Source organism: Panicum virgatum, chromosome 9K (genome assembly GCF_016808335.1).
Source record: "Panicum virgatum strain AP13 chromosome 9K, P.virgatum_v5, whole genome shotgun sequence".
Classification (NCBI taxonomy): Eukaryota; Viridiplantae; Streptophyta; class Magnoliopsida; order Poales; family Poaceae; genus Panicum; species Panicum virgatum.
Genome location: NC_053144.1, coordinates 41,442,830 through 41,459,773, shown reverse-complemented (window position 1 = coordinate 41,459,773; position 16,944 = coordinate 41,442,830). Strand labels below are relative to the sequence as shown.

General features: G+C 44.0%; 1 protein-coding gene across 5 annotated transcripts; it reads left to right on the top strand.

Annotated features, from left to right (window-relative positions):
* The first annotated feature begins 2,171 nt into the window (after positions 1-2,171).
* On the top strand, positions 2,172-5,393 carry LOC120651441 (putative FBD-associated F-box protein At5g56690). 5 transcript variants are annotated; one of them, XM_039928920.1, is made up of 5 exons: positions 2,172-2,434; positions 2,534-3,497; positions 3,587-4,434; positions 4,507-4,650; positions 4,943-5,380. In XM_039928920.1, exons 3-5 carry the CDS (start codon positions 3,703-3,705, stop codon positions 5,258-5,260), a joined length of 1,194 nt encoding a protein of 397 aa, XP_039784854.1. In that variant the 5' UTR covers positions 2,172-2,434; positions 2,534-3,497; positions 3,587-3,702; the 3' UTR covers positions 5,261-5,380. The 5 variants fall into 5 exon arrangements, with proteins under 5 accessions (XP_039784854.1, XP_039784853.1, XP_039784852.1 ...); XM_039928919.1 differs by having other exon boundaries at positions 2,172-2,806; positions 3,033-3,497; XM_039928918.1 differs by having other exon boundaries at positions 2,172-3,497.
* The last annotated feature ends 11,551 nt before the right edge of the window (positions 5,394-16,944 follow it).

The window sequence follows — 16,944 nt, the reverse complement described above, 5'->3', positions numbered from 1 at the left end:
TTGGAGGAAGAGGAATCGAATCTTAGGTTAGTTATACCGTACCGCAAATGTGACTGACCCCCAACGGACTCCTCGATTACTCGAGAGCATGCATCCCGGTGGTGTGTGGGGCATGCATCATCGCCCCACCGGTTATTGTACACTAGCGCATAGTGACAGCGTGCACGAACAATATGATCAATGAATAAATAATCTTCTATCGATCGAGGTGTGTACACGAGGGAGGCCACAGGCCAGGACGACACATGGTGATGGAGAGCGAGAGGGGGTGGTGGTCCTGGGCCTGGCCTTGTTTCTTTGTCTTGCCGGGTGTCGGACTCGGACCACCACCCGTCCGTAATTCCGTAGCATACGGAAGGAACGGAACTCGGCGTACGCTGCTTCCGTCCCTGACCAGGTCCATCATTAATCGTGCCCATTTCTGGTAATGCGTATTCGAATTCTCGTCACGCACCTTAGGGCGTCCGCAGCAGTCTGTCGATTTGAGCGAGCGATTTGGAGGAGAGAGAGAAGAGCAGCAGGCGCTTGGGACACGCGCGTGTGAGAGCGAGCAGCATCGGCCAGCGTTCGAGCTAGCGACGAAGAAATCGCTAGTGGGCACTGTGCGTCAACTGTTCATCGATTAAACAAATCAACTTGCTGGCCAAATCGTCCGCCGTTGCAGACGCCCTTAGATACCTACTTTCATTTTATCGGTTCCGGAAATGGGCGACAAATAAACTACTCGACTGCATGTTTCTCGTGCATTGGATCGGAATTGTCTAGCACACAATGACTCGAGGATTTAGACTGGATCGGGCCGAAAATACTCTATGTACAGTGAGGGGTGGTTCTCTAGTTGTATTGCTCGAGCCCAGGTGCTCAAAATGGAGGGAAGCTTACAAGCTTTCGTTCCTACGCCGGAGGCTCTCCCCCTTTTATATCTCAAGGTGGAGCCCTCATTTACATATTTCTACCGAGTAGTCTTGATCAAGTAGAGGTCCTTCGTCTTGGTCGGTCGGCGGGTTACATTCCGCCGGTCGAGAATGGAGGAGTCGTACCTGGTTGGATTTCTTGGGCGACGGGTCGTCGCGCTGTTGCCTCTTTCCGGTCAGTCGGGATGGTTTCCGTGGTCAGTCGGAGCTCGTCAGTCGCCTCCCCGCCTGGTCGTCCGTGACGGTTCCGCACGTCCTCCCTTGCACGGCCTCTGACCCGTGACGGTTCCGCGTCGTCAGTGAGTTCGTGCTCTAGCTTTGATCGCGCTTTTGTTTTATCAAGTGATACGCTCTCATTGCTCCCGTGTGCAGGTCTGGAGGAGGAGCTGGGCGCCGTGTGTCATGAGGCGGAGGAGCTGCGCCGGCGCCTCAACGAAGTGGAGGACCAGCGTGAGGCCCTGTCGTCGATGGCTGCGCTCAGCGTCTTCCACATCGTGAGGGCAGAGGAGCCGCTCCTCACCAACCGTCTCCGGGCCCTGCCGGACCGCATCCGGGCGGCGGTTTCCCTGGGTGCCCGCCGCGGCGCCGCGACCGCGCTGGCTTCGATCCAGCTCCGTTTCGGGACACACCTGGGAGAGTTCGAGCCGGGATTCCCGAAAGACGCGAGTGCGGCCACTCGCCGGACGCTCATGCTCAACTTCTCTGGGTTCGGCGCCGTCGCCGCGACGGAGGTGGACGTCGACGACATCCTCCTCGGAACGGCACGGACCCGGGCCTGGACGGCCTTTGAGCGGCGGGGCAGAGGAAAGAAGTGGCATCCGCCGTGGGCCTCCCGCCCCTTATTTTGTTTTTATTTTAATATTGTGATGTAATGATTTGCCCGGATCGTTGGTGCGATCCGGATGAAAACTTCTGGGCCTGCCTTCGTGCGGCGTATTTTGTTTAAACTTGCGACTTTTTCGCCGAATTTGGTCTTTTTTCTGCCCGACTCGTCTTTTGAACGTCTCGTTTCGTCGCACGTTTGCGTCTCTCGTTCGGTTGTCACTCGGAATGGAATGCCCGACCGACCTTCGCACTGTCTATCGAAAGTGGAGGCCGTCGGTCGGCATGAGGGGGCCTTGTTGGGCCGTTTGCCCTTGGCCTGTCCTGCTGTTCGTGGGCCGCGGCCCAATTCACACGCGGCGGTGCGTCGCCTCGATCCCCGAGTCGGGGAGGGGGCCCACGATGCCGGTTACCCGAGTTAACCGCCCCCCACTCGGTCTCCTTCCCCCAGCCGCCGCCACTGCCATTTCCCCTCCTTTGCCTCTCTTTCTTCCGTCGCCCCCATCCCCGCTCCTCCATTTTCTGCCGCCCAGTGTGTGAGAGCAAAAGAAGCGAGGATGTCGCTGTGGAGGCCATCGGTGGTTGAGGAGGCCTGGCTGGAGGAGCTGGCCAAGGCTGGTTCGATTCCGCCGAGGGAAGTGGCGCACTGGCGAGCGCCGCCAAAGTCGGATGTTGTCCCGCATCCGAATCCCGACGAGGTCGTGACCTTCTACGCGCGAGGACAAGGCCATGGCGCCCCTGTTCGCCTTCGGAAACGCAGCAGGTTGAATCCCTGTCCTCTCTCGATTCTTTTACAGATTGCATGTACACACGTCTACTGGTGTTCGCCGGGTCGTCACCCATCCATGTCGCCGAAGTGCTGTACAAGCACGTTGGTGGTGGAGACGTCAAGCTGATGATGAAAGTCCGGCCGGCGACGACACCCCGCCGCCATCAAGCCCGGCTGCTGGCCGGCGACGACGGCGCTGCGAAGACACTGAAGCGCGGCGCGATGAGGCCGGTGCTGCGCGACGAGGCCGGCTGCGAAGACACTAAATCTATTTCAACAGTTTTAGACTTGATGTGCCATGGTGAGGATGCTACATTAGGGGCTGATATACTTCACTTCGTTAGCAATAACAATAGGAGCTGCACAGAAAAAGACCAAACATGGAAATAAAAATGATTGTGTTCTTACCTGATCTCCTTAACTACATGTATATGGCATACTTCATTTCTCTTGAATGCTACTTCATTTTCTTCGGAGAAGAATCATGGTATTACATTAAATAGGTATCTTTTCCTTCTTAAGTGCAGCATCGCTAGGGCAATGTTTTGAATCTCAGTGCTGCACCACAATATAAACATCCAGAACATATGTATCAAAGCAGAATACGGAATTATCAATTTGAACTATGGAGCATTCTGATTTGCAGAGCTATAACAGAATACATTCATGGTAAACTATATTATGAGAAGGGGATACGGAATAACCAAATTAGAATGTGGACCATTCTATTATGCCGAAATGCATTAGATCACATCAGGGACAATCCGATCTATGAAAAGACAATAGCAGATTCTCAGTTTCTGCTGCGGGCTATTAAAATCTTCATATCTGCATCCAAATACATCCATAAACCAATTTATGTTAAGGATATAGCATATGATCAATTTCAATTGTGGATCATTTTGCTTTGGCGAGCCATATCAGGATACATTTACTCCAAACCTATCTACAAAAAGGGGATATCACTTGATCAGTTTATAAACCTTCCAGAGGTATGTTGAGTTTTCATTTTACTGGTTACCTTTTAGACCCAAAATGAAATCGCTGAGCATGTGTGCCTATTTGGTATCCCAAACTGCAGGATGTATTATTTCGTCAAAATTGCCTCCGAAGGAGGTAGTAAGGACTAGTGTTCTATCAAGTAAATGGAGAAATTTGTGGACAATTTTCCCCAAACTGAGATTTGATGGCACTGTTATGTTTGGGAAGAAAATAAATGGTGAACAAAGGGAGCAGTATGCTCGGCAGTTCATTGACACTGTCAATGTAGTCCTACATCAGTGCCATGGCAAAGTAGTTGAAGAACTTGTTATCAAATTTAACTTCGACAGCTTGCTGATGGATCATCTCAATAATTGGGTTAGATTTGCTGCATCGTCGCATACGAAGTCTCTTTCTTTTGATCTAACACCAAGGGGTCTTGAAGTTTTCGATGATCCTCAGTATATCTTCCCTTTCAAACTTTTTGACAGCAGATGTATATCTCATCTTCAGCTTCACTTTGTATCTATCATGTTACCTACACAGTCCTGTGGTTTCCCAAAACTTAGAAAGCTTGATCTGCGTAATGTCAAGGTCAGAGCAAAAGAGCATGAGTACATGTTGTCTAATTGCAGTTCTCTTGAGTGGTTCAGTATTGCTTTTTGCAATACGAAGGGTGAACTAAAGGTTCAGAGCCCACTTCCCAGGCTGCTATACATGAATGTCTCATTCTGTGAACTAACAAAGATGGAATTTCGTGCTGTGAAGCTCAGAACATTTGTTTATGAAGGATCAGCAGTGCCTATTAACCTGACTGAGGTCTCCAAGCTGAAAAATGCAAATATATATTTTACTGAATCAACTATTGGGAATGCTATTCCTGAACTAGCTAATGCACTCACAAATGTGCAGAATCTCACCTTGAAGATTTATGTCCATCCACCAGAGGTTTGATCTTTGAGGGTATTTTCAGTTTTTGTTAAATGTCTTGAATTGTCTTGATGTTTGGTCATGTTTCAGGTTCCTTGTTTGATTGAAAATCCATCCAGATTTTGTCATTTGAAGCATTTGCAGTTGCTGTTGTGGTACAATATGGACGTTGACAATCTATCTCTGGTCTCTTTACTGGGAACTGCTTTGTTTATTGAAAAGTTGGAGATCCATGTATGTACTCTTGTTTCCTCTTTGTTGCTAAGTAGTCATCTCTTGTCCTTTATATTGATTGAATACTACTTACCTAGAAGACATTACCATTATGAGCTCAAAAAGAAATCTGAAGGCACGTTTGACATTTCATTTTTTTGGCTCTCTGCCTAATAATATGTGCAATACTATTTTGAGTTAAATATATAGTTAACGGCTTGCCTAGTCAGCTTGCAAATTGCAATGTGTTATTTGATTGAATATAAACCATCGGTTACAAATTTGCTGATCATTACCTTTCTGCTAACTGCAGTTTAGTAGTGTTTTTGGTTTTTACCTAATGAAAGGAACATCAATCAGGAGATTGAAGCGTACATACAACTATCTCAAGGACGTGTGTATTACAGGATTTCAAGCATCCAATGGCCAAATTGAATTTCTTGTACACGTTGTGGAAAATACCCCTGCCTTGCAGGTCTTAACTATAGACCCGTTGGATAGACTGATGAAGGGAGATCCATTGTTAGTTATTGAGAGAGAGGTGGACTTTATAGATGCAGCATACAGAATTGTTCGCGAATATATTGAAGAGAACGTTTCACCGAAATGTTCTGTAAGATTGCTGTCGTAGAAGAGTCACTGTGCGACATGTGCAATGGACCTAAATAGGGATATTAGGACGTGCTCATTGTACGGCACGCTGTTAACGTTGTTTTGCAAAAAATATGACTTTTAGTTTCTTCCTACTGAATCTAATGTGTTTCCAATGTCCCCGCGCTCTCTCTCGTTGTGCTGTGCAGTACCATCTCCTTATATAGTGTTGCAGAGAGTACTCATGTCTTCGTTGCTCTTATCTTATTTACGAGCTTATCATTCTAAGGTATGGCGCAAACTTCTTCTATATGGCATAAACTTCTGCATGGCGCAAATTGTGCTTAACTGAGGATAATAATCTTCACATGCATTTTCTTCAGAACAAGTTCCCACATGGAGTCTTCTTGATAAGATAGCGTGCTGAGCGTGTGCATGCAAAGCTGTGTAACGCTTCTAGGATGCTTACTATATTACAAACTGGTGTTTTCTTATTTTAATTGTTTACCAGCGCTTATAAAGCGATACCTTAGAATTGGAGCGTGCAAGTATCAATAACATTCTCATTCCTTAATTTGATAATACTCCCTCCGTCCCCAAAAAAAAAATATCATTCTAGGATTCAAATTTTATCCCAAAAAACAAGTCATCTTATCCTATCTAGAAAGTACATGTGCATGCAAGAATCAATTAGTGCCAAATATGTGTAATAATTAGAGGCAAATATGGTCATTTTACCTTCTTGTTAATTCATCCTAAAATTTCTAGGATGATTTGTTTTTTGGGATGGAGGGAGTAGCACTATCAATTTTTTGGGCGTGGAAGACATATTAGGAAATACAAAAAAATTCTGCAGGAATCCAAAATATAAGCGCTGGTAAACAGTTAAAATAAAAAACATTGGTTTGTAATATAGCAAGCATTGCAGAAGCGTTACATAGCTTTGCATGCACACGCCTCGGCATGCTATCTTATCCAAAAGACTCCGCATGGAAACTTGTTCCAAAGAAAACCAGTTGAAATAAAAAAAAAAGCATCGGTTTGTAATATAGCAAGCATCGCAGAAGCGTTCCATAGCTTTGCATGCACACGCTCGGCATGCTATCTTATCCAAAAGACTCCACATGGAAACTTGTTCCAAAGAAAACACATTTGAAGATCATTATCCTTAGTTAAGCTCAGTGTGCGCCATACAGAAGAAGTTATTTGCGCCATACTTCAGAATGATAAAATCGACAGAGAAGCCAGAGTGCTCCACAGCGAAGAAATCTGAGAAACCCGTAGCCAATAAAACCCCCTAAGTATCCTTGTACATTAGCTGCCAAGACTGTTGTAATATATCCTTTGTAAGGTAATGTTTCCATTCTTTCTTTAGAAGTAGGGGTTCCCGAAAGGGAAAATCACATGTAAATTTGTTTGCTTTAATAAAGTAGTTTTCCTTTAATCTCTCTGTATCTGCTGACCTAGTTGTGTGTCTTAAATCTTTGTGCTAAGGATCCAATAAGAGAAACCTCTTCAGTAGTTCTCGTTTGAAGCCTACGCTTGGCAGTTGAGAGAACGTTGTTGCTGCAGAGAAGTGTTCCCTTCGCATGGAACTGCCTGGGGAGACGACATGATTTTAGGTTGCATAGTTACGATCGTAGATATACAGGGAAAGGAGGCTGCTTACATCCATAGAGTACACCGGCTGTCACGTTGGTTTCACTAACCCGAAATATCCTGCAATACGTATAAAACTAAACAACTCCAAAGCATATAAAAAAGTCTTCAATAATCGCTAAATAACAAGCCGCATATTCTATATTCTTAAGCATATAAACTAAACATCTCAATCCGAATATAGAAATAAGGAATCTTAGATTCCACTCTTTATATTTATCTACCAGTTTGGTATCTCTCTCGTTCAGTTCTAGTGAGCTATTGATATGCATCTTTTATTTGGACCAGGATATAGCGCGACCAGTGTTGGCCTTTACCAGCATAACCGCTAGGTGGGTGTTCCTAGGCAGCAGCACCCACAAAAGCCAATGGGGGGTATTTCTTATGTTACGAAAGAATCCGCAAGCGCACGGAATACCTCCAGGGTTGTTGATTTATATTTCCGCACAGAAGGCGGCGGTTAATAAATAGGTAAGTTGATTAATTAATCTTGATTGGATATTCAATTGTATAAATAGGGGTAAGATAATTGATGGATAAGAGGTAGTGTGACACATAAGTCTATCAGATCATACTCATGAAAAGGCTAAGGCAGGGAGAAAGGAAGAAGATAGCTGTCTGGGTTTTATGTACTTCTAGTTAATTATTCAGTTTATATTATAAATTTACACGATACACACCATTATCGTTAGTTCTAGGTTACCAGGTACTACCAGAAGACCGCTTATGACTGACATATAAGACTGTCTAGATCATTACGGTATTTTATAGACCTCCTACCCCCTTGAACAAACGTGGAGGAATCCGGCGGCACAAACAGGGCTGTCACCACCTGTTGGCATCCTCTACTAACCATGGGAAAGAGCGACATCTAGTAACACTTAATTAACCCAGACACCATGTCTACATTAGTAAGAGATACTCTAGTATCCCGCGGAGCCCCCACCCTTCGGATGGACAGACATCATACTAGAGCAAACTTTCAAATACTGAAGCGGGTACCATGGTTCTAGAATTATATGTCTAATCATGCAAGGTATAAAGTACGAATACAAACTAATCATGAAATACATGTCTGACACCGCAGATTATAAGTCATGCAAATATAAATAACTATAAGATATGTCTACTACAAGTATATGAGAATTGCAAAGAAAAGTAAGAGCTAGACACATACCAAAACTTCTGAGCAACCTCGGGGACCCAAAGACTAGCTACTTCAGCCTAAACTCCACTAGCATATGGACTAAGCAAGAGAGAAATGAGTGAATGATCACTTGTGGTGTGTCTCCATTTGAGCCCCTTCCCCTCGTATTTATAAGTGGGAGCCAGGGTTAGCACGGTCAGGAACTCGACGTCTTGCACCTTGAACCAACCTTGAGGACCAATAGGAAAGCGTGACGACAAAGGAGAAGGTCGGTTGTGCCGACCATGGTTTGGCCAACCAGGGTGGTCGGTCCTAGTTAGGCGCCAACCGACCTTAGCTTCGGCTGAGGGACTGGTACGTGAGCCCTGGTGATGGTTGTGGGTGCGCCGGCCTTGTCCTAAGTTGGTTGCACTTGCTGGTGGGCCCTTTGATCCATGCGAGCCTGAATTCTGCGTTCTAATTTGTCGATGTATTTTGCCTTGGATGGTGGAGTTGATTGTAGCTTCATTTCTGCTCAATTTTCAGCATTGCATATTTTTTCAAGGCATGTTTGGTTTTGGAATTATTTTGAATGAGTATGCGTGTAAGAAATGCAAACTCTCTAGATTTTCTGATCAAATTGATGCTTTAAAATGGTCCGTAGCAAGCGTCAACACCAGTCGCACGGACGCAGAGCGTGCGACCCCCACCTCCTTTCCACATTGCTTCTCGCCCCACGTACAGCTAGCCTGCGCAATCTTTTTAGCATGAACCTTCTTCATAAAAAAATATTTTATCTCCTTCGTGCAGTCTCCGTTTTGAATACCGATTGTACCGTTACGTTCTACTCAACGAGGCGAACAAAACTAGATCCAACTAGTATATATTTTGAAGATGTTTTGTGCTGGTAGTAAGTTGCTATTTGTTATACATATAAGTTGCCACAAAAATAGAATGTTTCATACACATAAGTTGCTACACATATAATATAAAAGTTACCATAAAATTATTTTATTTGTTGTCATAAAAATAAAATGGCCACAAAAGTATGATCTGTTATCAACTATCATATACGTAAGTTTTCAAAAAATAAAAAAACAAGAAGTGATGCACATAAGTAGTAAAAAAGTAGTAAGTTGTCATACTCATAAGTTTATACAAAAAATTGTTCGCAAAATAAAAATTGTCACATATGTATAACAAAAAGTTGTCATAAAATAAAATTTATTATACACATGAGTTATCATACATATAAAACATAAGTTGACACACCTATAAGATAAATGTTACCATAAAAATATATTTATAAGTTATCGTAGAAAAAAACTTACCACAAAACATAATTGGGTATAAACATAAGTTGTCACAAGCACAAGATGTTACATGCATAAGTAGTAGAAAAACAAGTAAGTTATACATGTAAGTTTATATACAAATTTTCATAAAATAAAAGTTATCACACATGTAAAATAAAAATTTTCACAAAACTGAATCTATTATACACATGAGCTACTACACATATAATATATAAATTACTACAAACAAAATCTATTATACACTCATACACATAAGTTGACACAAAAAAAAGTGTGCAATGCACATAACTTGTCACCACAATAAGCCGATATATACATAAGTTGCTACACAAAAAAAGCAAGTCATCACATAAGTTGCTACTAGTGCAAAATATCATTAAAATATAAGCAAGTGAGCTCAACCATTGTATTGACCAGAAGATGGAAAGGCTGTTCTATTGGCTAGCATATAGGTTATATTTTGAAACTAGGTTACAACTCAAACATGAGTTATCTTTGTGTATAACATTTTTTGTTCTCTTCTACTGCATTTTCGCCCACAAGACTGAAGGAATATTCAGAACAACTAACCATTGAGAGCCATGGGTTCACCGTAACATCAGCTTGAGATTGAAGGAATCTCCAGAACTAACATGCTGGTATTTTCTTGTATGGTTTGCTATGTTTTGAAGGCCAATACAGAGACAATTTTGACATATATCTCCTTGGTGATTGGATCACGATAAAGATAATAGTTTATTTGTGGGAATAATGACTACATTTGGGAGCCTTGGTTGTCGATTAGCGGCGGCATACATTTAATAGACCTGACCTTTTTTAATGGTTATATAGCTAGCATAGGCATTTGATTTATTGGCAGAAACACTGCATTCCTTTGTTGGCAAAAGCATTTACCAGTCGCATATTGGCTAGCATGGTGGGCATACTTTTGTCAAATGTTTTTTGTTCTCATTCCACTGCATTTCTGCCCAAAAGGTTAATAGGTTATATCACTTTTTCTTTATAAGCAAAGGGGGAATCGACTCCTGTTTTGCAAACACATGCGCATATCATATGTCTTGGATGTGGCAAATGTTCCTTCCATTTCAAATGGGCAAATAATCTCTTAGGAAATACAATAGATCACTACATTGGTCCACTGGTGGCTGCCAGTGGCGAAGTAGGTACCAAAGGATTTTATTCTCTGTAATGGAGTTGGAAAACTGTTGGTGCGCGATCTGGTCCAACACAAGAAACACGCACGGTCGCGCGGCGCGAGGAGGAGCTCGATGCGGCACCTCCTGCGTGAGGCGGTCAGACCGGTCGACGGGGTGAATCGGCAAAGTCTGACGAACGCTCGCCCGGGAGGGACCCGTTAGGGCAGGCGCACGTAGGGTTGCTCTAGGATCGGCAGGTCACCTAGAACTCCTTTAGACGTCGCAGAGACGAAGGAAGAACAATAGATAACGGGGTTGGAAGAGCTAGGGTTTGGAGATAAAAGTAAAGGTAATGAAATAATAGATTTGTTTGTGTTTTGATCGATTGGATACCTCAATCGGCCGTGACCCTTTATATTTATAGGGTGGGGTGGACTTATCCCGCAAGAAATCCTGTTTACAGATCTAAATCTATAAAAATCCCTAGTTGTACTCGGACTCTGCTTGGACCGGTCGGTCGTGCCAGACTGGCTACAACGCCCAGACCGGTCAGACCGCTTGGTCAGACCAGTCAGACCGGTTGCTGCCAATTTTGGTCGTCAACATATACCCCCTGTTCTTTGGCAAAGTTTGCGTGCCAAAGAACACTCTTCTAGACCAAAATTGTCTAAGGGTGATGATTACTAATAAATCGGCCATTTTTTGTGCTAATGGCGATAAAATTATCGGCCATATCTTGCTCTTCTTCAAGTTGATGATGAAACAATTTGCTTTGCCCTCCAAACTTTCTTCATGTTTATTGGCTTTGTTGGCTCGACCTCCACTTGTTGTTCCATCGACTCCTGCTTGCGCAAACATTGCAGCCTTCTTTTTTGAGTGTGAGATAAGCCTAAGGGACACCACCTCGGCTGCAAGTACTTTGAATTTTCCTTCAAATCCTTCTCACCCTTCTTGCTGCAATTAAGATTCTTTTCGACCAGATCATTGCTGATCGGTCTTTGGGAGATACAACTTTGATATATAGAAGGATATTGAATATAATATGTTTGCATATACATCCTACTATAATCCAAAAGTGTGTAATAACAAGGATATGGCCAAAAATATGGAGTAACCGACCCTGATTGTGGCATAACAACACAATTACCTTGATGTGGGTGAGGATCCGATTGCTCACTAGATGTTGACGTTAATTTTGTACCTTTGGCTTCATCCGGCTGTCCCTTCTGCTTCTGGGCAACTGCCTCCTTCTCATACTTGCCCAAGAGCTTCTTAAAGCTCGGCCTTGTTCTAATTTGAGCCGTGGAGGAGTTTCCAGACTTACTGGACGCACCGGTCAGACCGGTCTGGACACCGGTCAGACCGCCCTGGGGACTGATCAGACCGCTCGACGAACCAGTCTGGCTGGTTAGTTTGCTGCCGGTCTTCTTTTCTTTGCCATGCCCCCCGAGTATTGAAGTCTTCATTGCAGCTCGGGAAGTTTTGTTTTGCAGCATCTTCTTCTCAAGCCTCTCTTCTCCAATGACCACATTTTTTCCTTTTGTTGATTTGGCTTGACTTGGCCGAATTAAAATCTTAGGATTCTTCAATTCGAGCATGTTCGCATGCATTGGAAAAGGATTCTGATCAATTTGCATTGTAGGAGGAATCAATCATCCTTCATCTATGGCCGATTGTATCTTTCTACGAAGCACATTGCAATTATTAGTAGCATGAGAAAAAGTATTGTGGAATTTGCAATAGGCACGCCGCTTTAACTCTTCCACTGACCGAATTGTGTGAGAGAACTTCATTTTCCCCATCTTTTCTAATTCATCAATGATTCTCTCACACTTGGACACATCAAAAGTAAACTTGATCACTTCCTTCCGATTTTTGTTAATCGGCTTTAAAGAAGAACAAGTACTAGGCTTGTCGTTTGGTGACCACACAAACTCAGTGGCATAGACTTCTTTAGACTCATCATCCGAAGAATCTGAATGATACTCAAGAGCATGAGTATTAGCACGATGATGCCTATGACTTTCTTGTAATTCTTTGCTTCGGCTTTCTGCAGCCAAAGCTCTTTGATGCACTTTATTAACAGCAAAAAAGTCATTGCCCTCTAGTTTCTGTTTAATGTGAGAGCGCAAGCCATTAAAAGCTAAATCCGCTAAATCTTTTTCAGCGAGATTTATATTAAAACATCAGTTTTTTGTATCGCAGAATCTTCTAATGTAATCATGAATAGACTCATCGCGCATTTGCTTAACCGATGTCAAATGGGACAACTTAAGCTCATAACTTCCAGAAAAGAAGTGATCGTGAAACTTTTGCTCTAATTGTTCCCATGAAGTAATGGAGTTAGGAGCCAAAAAACTAAACCAAGAGAAAGCGGTTCCAGTTAAAGATAAAGAAAATAAATGAGCTTTTAATTCATTTATAGAACCAGCTTCTTCTAATTGAGCAAGATATTGGCTAATATGCTCAAAGTACTTTTACTTTCATCCCCATTAAACTTCACAAATTTAGGCAACCTAAAACCAGCGGGATAGGTAACCGTATCAAAAGACATAGGATAAGGCTTTTGGTAGGATTGAGTTTTGCCTCTAACATCTACTCCAAGATTTTCCTTGATCATGTTAGCCAAATCATTCTTACATTCAGCAAGAAACTTCTCAAGGTTAATCGAAGAATTTGGCTATGCAGAAGTAGATGCAATATGCTGGTTTGATGTTGCATGAGTGGCAGAACCGGTCTGACCGGTTGAGGTGAACCGGTCTGACCGGTTGATGGGGTCGGTCTGACTAGTTGCTGCCTGTGTTGCCCCCGCTGCACGTATCGGTCAAACATCTCGTCCGTGATAGGACCGATATGTGGCATGGTATCTCTGGGGGGCACCAGTGGCATGTTATAAGCATGAGTGGAATATGGTAGTGTAGAATTTTCCAACTCATGCGTCCGCCGAAAGTTAGCCGAACTATGGATGCTTGTAAGCGGATCTGAGTATGTTTGCTGAGCCACCAACACATTTGTTGGTGTTACTGTCTGACCACTAAAATAATGCATTGGCATTCCATACGGCGGTTGACTCGCAAGTAATGTTACCGATGGTTGAGGGACTGGGACTTTAGTAGTTTCAACAGTAGAAACAGGCGATATGTCATCAATTACTAGTTGTTTACCGACTAATGTTAACAACTTATCAGTAAGCATATCAACTAATCGCACTTCTCGCTCAGCGAACAAATTTTCAACTTGCTCCATGGTAACATTGGAAGATGTTGCACTTACAGGGGCTGTTACCTTAACAGATGCATCCGTGGTAGGAGTAGAAGATGAGAGAGTCGGCGGGATGAATTTCTCTTTTTGAATGACACCTTGCCGAGTCTTCCCATAGCATGAGATCAGCTTCTTCTTGGCTTCAGCTTCTATTTCCTTGAGCTTGATCTCCTGTAATGAACATGGCACCATTGATGCCATTTCGAGTGATTTTGGTGATCGAATGACAACACAACACTTGGACTAATATGATTATTAAGATTATCATTTTCAGGCTTTTAGGTTCAAGTGATGACAAAGAGAGAGAAGATAGGCTTATCTTTTGTAGTCTCACGTGGAGTTAACACTCTAAGAGAATGTTTCTCACGATCAATGTGAACAAACAACTCTATAAGAGTGATTAGATAAATTGTGCTTTCATGCATATTGAGCCATGCTTATTGGACTTAAATGCTCATATATAAGTTCATAGGCTATGTGCTCATACAGTTGCTTAACCTTGGTGTACCAAGTGCTCTCCTCTTAAAGACTTTCAAATGGTTGCAAGTCACTTTCAATTGGTACATGCAAGGTAAACAAATTATACCCCCGGAGGTATGCAAGGTTCTAATTTCTTTCATTTTGTATCATTGTCATATCCTTTTTATTTTTTTAGAGCTACCTCCGTGCATGATATGATCTAAGCTCTCTAGTCATTACATCTAGTTGTGCACTTGATTTTCACATTATCATTTTGTGCACATACTTATGGAGAGCTTAGCTCATGTCATGCTAGTTTTGTGATTTTGTGATCCACCATAGTGAAGTTTTCAATTGGTGTCTTCATTGATATCATAAAATTGGATCATGAATCATGGAACTAACTCCCTAGGCTACTAATCTTCTCTTGAGCTATATTGTTTTGCAAGACCTTGTTTTTAGGAACAAGACCTTTTAGGTGATTTGATTCCAAAGGGGGAGAAATGTGGATCAAAGCAAGATATTTTCTCAAGGAAAAGAAGTATATCCCAAAGGGGGAGAAGTAGCAAGATCAGGGGAGGAACAAAGGGGGAAATCATGGTTTTAGGGGGAGGCCAAGTCATCATTGGATGGTGGTAAAACATCCAAGCAAGCGTAAGCGGTTCTCAATTGATTTCAATTGGTATCAAGTGGTTAAATTTGTCAATTTTTGGAAATTTATGCTTGCTTTGATTGTGTTGTCATCAATCACCAAAAAGGGGGAGATTGTAACGAACATGGCACCATTGATGCCATTTCGAGTGATTTTGGTGATCGAATGACAACACAACACTTGGACTAATATGATTGTTAAGATTATCATTCTCAGGCTTTTAGGTTCAAGTGATGACAAAGAGAGAGAAGATAGGCGTAGCAAGACCCGAAGGGCCGCCCCTACGGGGGTTCCACTACCCGGTTAGCGGACGGGGGTCGAGGGGGAGCCGCCCCTCGCGGGTCTCAGGGCAGCGCCCTGAAAGCTCTTCGGTTAGGAGCACCAGAAGAACCGACGCCAGGGGCACCGGTGCATCCGACGCTTGTCGGAAGAACCTACGCTACGATGTTTGGTGCAGGAGGAAATCGAAGCCAAGTCAGCCTATAGGCACCGGTTGAACCGACGGTCCAAGAAAGGGCATCGGTGCATTGCCGTCCTATGTTCCAGAGATGATGTCAAAAGCGCAGAAGAAGTTTCTTCAGCACCGGTTCAACCGACGGGGCATCGGTGCATACCATCGGTGTAATGACGTCAGCTGTCAGAAAAAGATCCTTCATCACCGGTTGAACCGGTGAGGCATCGGTGCATTGCATCGGTTCAACCGGTGGTCTCTGCGTCAGCCGTCAGGAGTCCAACGGCTACTTCGGGTTATGAGTGACCGGATGAACCGACGCTACCCCGCCAAGAGGCATCGGTTCTTCCGGTGATACGCAGATTTTCAGCTAACCGTTGGAGCAACGGCTACAAGACTTGGTGGCCTATATATACGCCTCACCCCGGCCATTTGAAGATTGCTGGAGTTGCTGGACATCCCACACACACCCAAGAACATCTCCAACCACCATAGAGCTTCATTGTACATCATATAGGCTTAAGCACACTTATGAGAGTGCTTAGTGCTTGTAATAGGGATTAGTTCTTGCGAGAGCTCCCTTAAGAGAAGTCTTGCTACGGCAAGCAATCCTTGTGATCTGTCGTGTGACCCTCCGTCTTGGTGTGGAGTGGCAACGACACTTTGTGCGGGGGAAGAGGAGGCCCCCTCCTTGGTGGAGAAGCTCCGTAGTGGATTTCGGCCGGGTGACCGAGAGAGACGGTGGCGGTGCACGAGACTCGGTGTCTTGTGGACACTTGCCTTTGCTTGCCGGCATCGCCATTGGTGGCGTAGTGCAAGACGGTGATCGGAAGAGCCTCGGTGTCCCGTGGACGTAGGCGTTTGTGCCGAACCACGTTACATGACCGTGTCTACTCGGGAGTTTGCATCCCTCTTGCACTTACCTCTTTACTTACCGTATTACATTTCCGCATTTACTCTTCTTGCGTGCCTATACTTTCCTAGTTAGTTTGATTAGGATTGGCTATAGGTTGCAAGTCTTTGGGGAAAGTAGAGAGTACCAAAGATAAACCTTAGTCATAATTAGCATGCATAGGACGTGTTAGGTTTATCTTATGCAAGTAGATTGAGCCCTAGCTTAAAAAGCGATTAGCGACCCTATTCACCCCCTCCCCCTCTAGGGTCGGACACCCCGGTGATCCTTACATCTCCAAAGCTTGGCGCTGGTCCTCTGGAATCTCACCATATTCAGGATTATCAATGTTCCTGGGGTCGATCTTGGAGTTATCCTTGGCCATATTCGCCGATGATGACTTCTTCTTCGTCCCCAGCGGAGTCGACAAAATATGTTGGCGCGCGATCTGGGCCAACACACGAACACACACGGTCGCGCTGTGCGAGGAGGAGCTCGATGCGGCACCTCCTGCATGAGGTGGTCAGACCGGTCAGAGGGACCGGTCAGACCGGTCACCGGGGTGAATCGGCGAAGTCCGACGAACGCTCGCCCGGGAGGGACCCCGTCAGGGCAGGCGCATGTAGGGTTGCTCTAAGATCAGCAGGCCACCTAGAATGACTTCAGACATCGCAAAGACAAAGGAAGAACAACAGATAACATGGTTGGAAGAGCTAGGGTTTGGAGATAAAAGTAATGGTAATAAAATAATAGATTTATTTGTGTTTTGATC

Coding starts and splice junctions, on each gene's coding strand:
- LOC120651441 (XM_039928917.1), top strand. CDS start 3,541: ATGAAATCGCTGAGCATGTGTGCCTATTTGGTATCCCAAACTGCAGGA. Junction 4,435..4,506: donor TTTATGTCCATCCACCAGAG/GTTTGATCTTTG, acceptor GTCATGTTTCAG/GTTCCTTGTTTGATTGAAAA. Junction 4,651..4,942: donor TTGAAAAGTTGGAGATCCAT/GTATGTACTCTT, acceptor TGCTAACTGCAG/TTTAGTAGTGTTTTTGGTTT.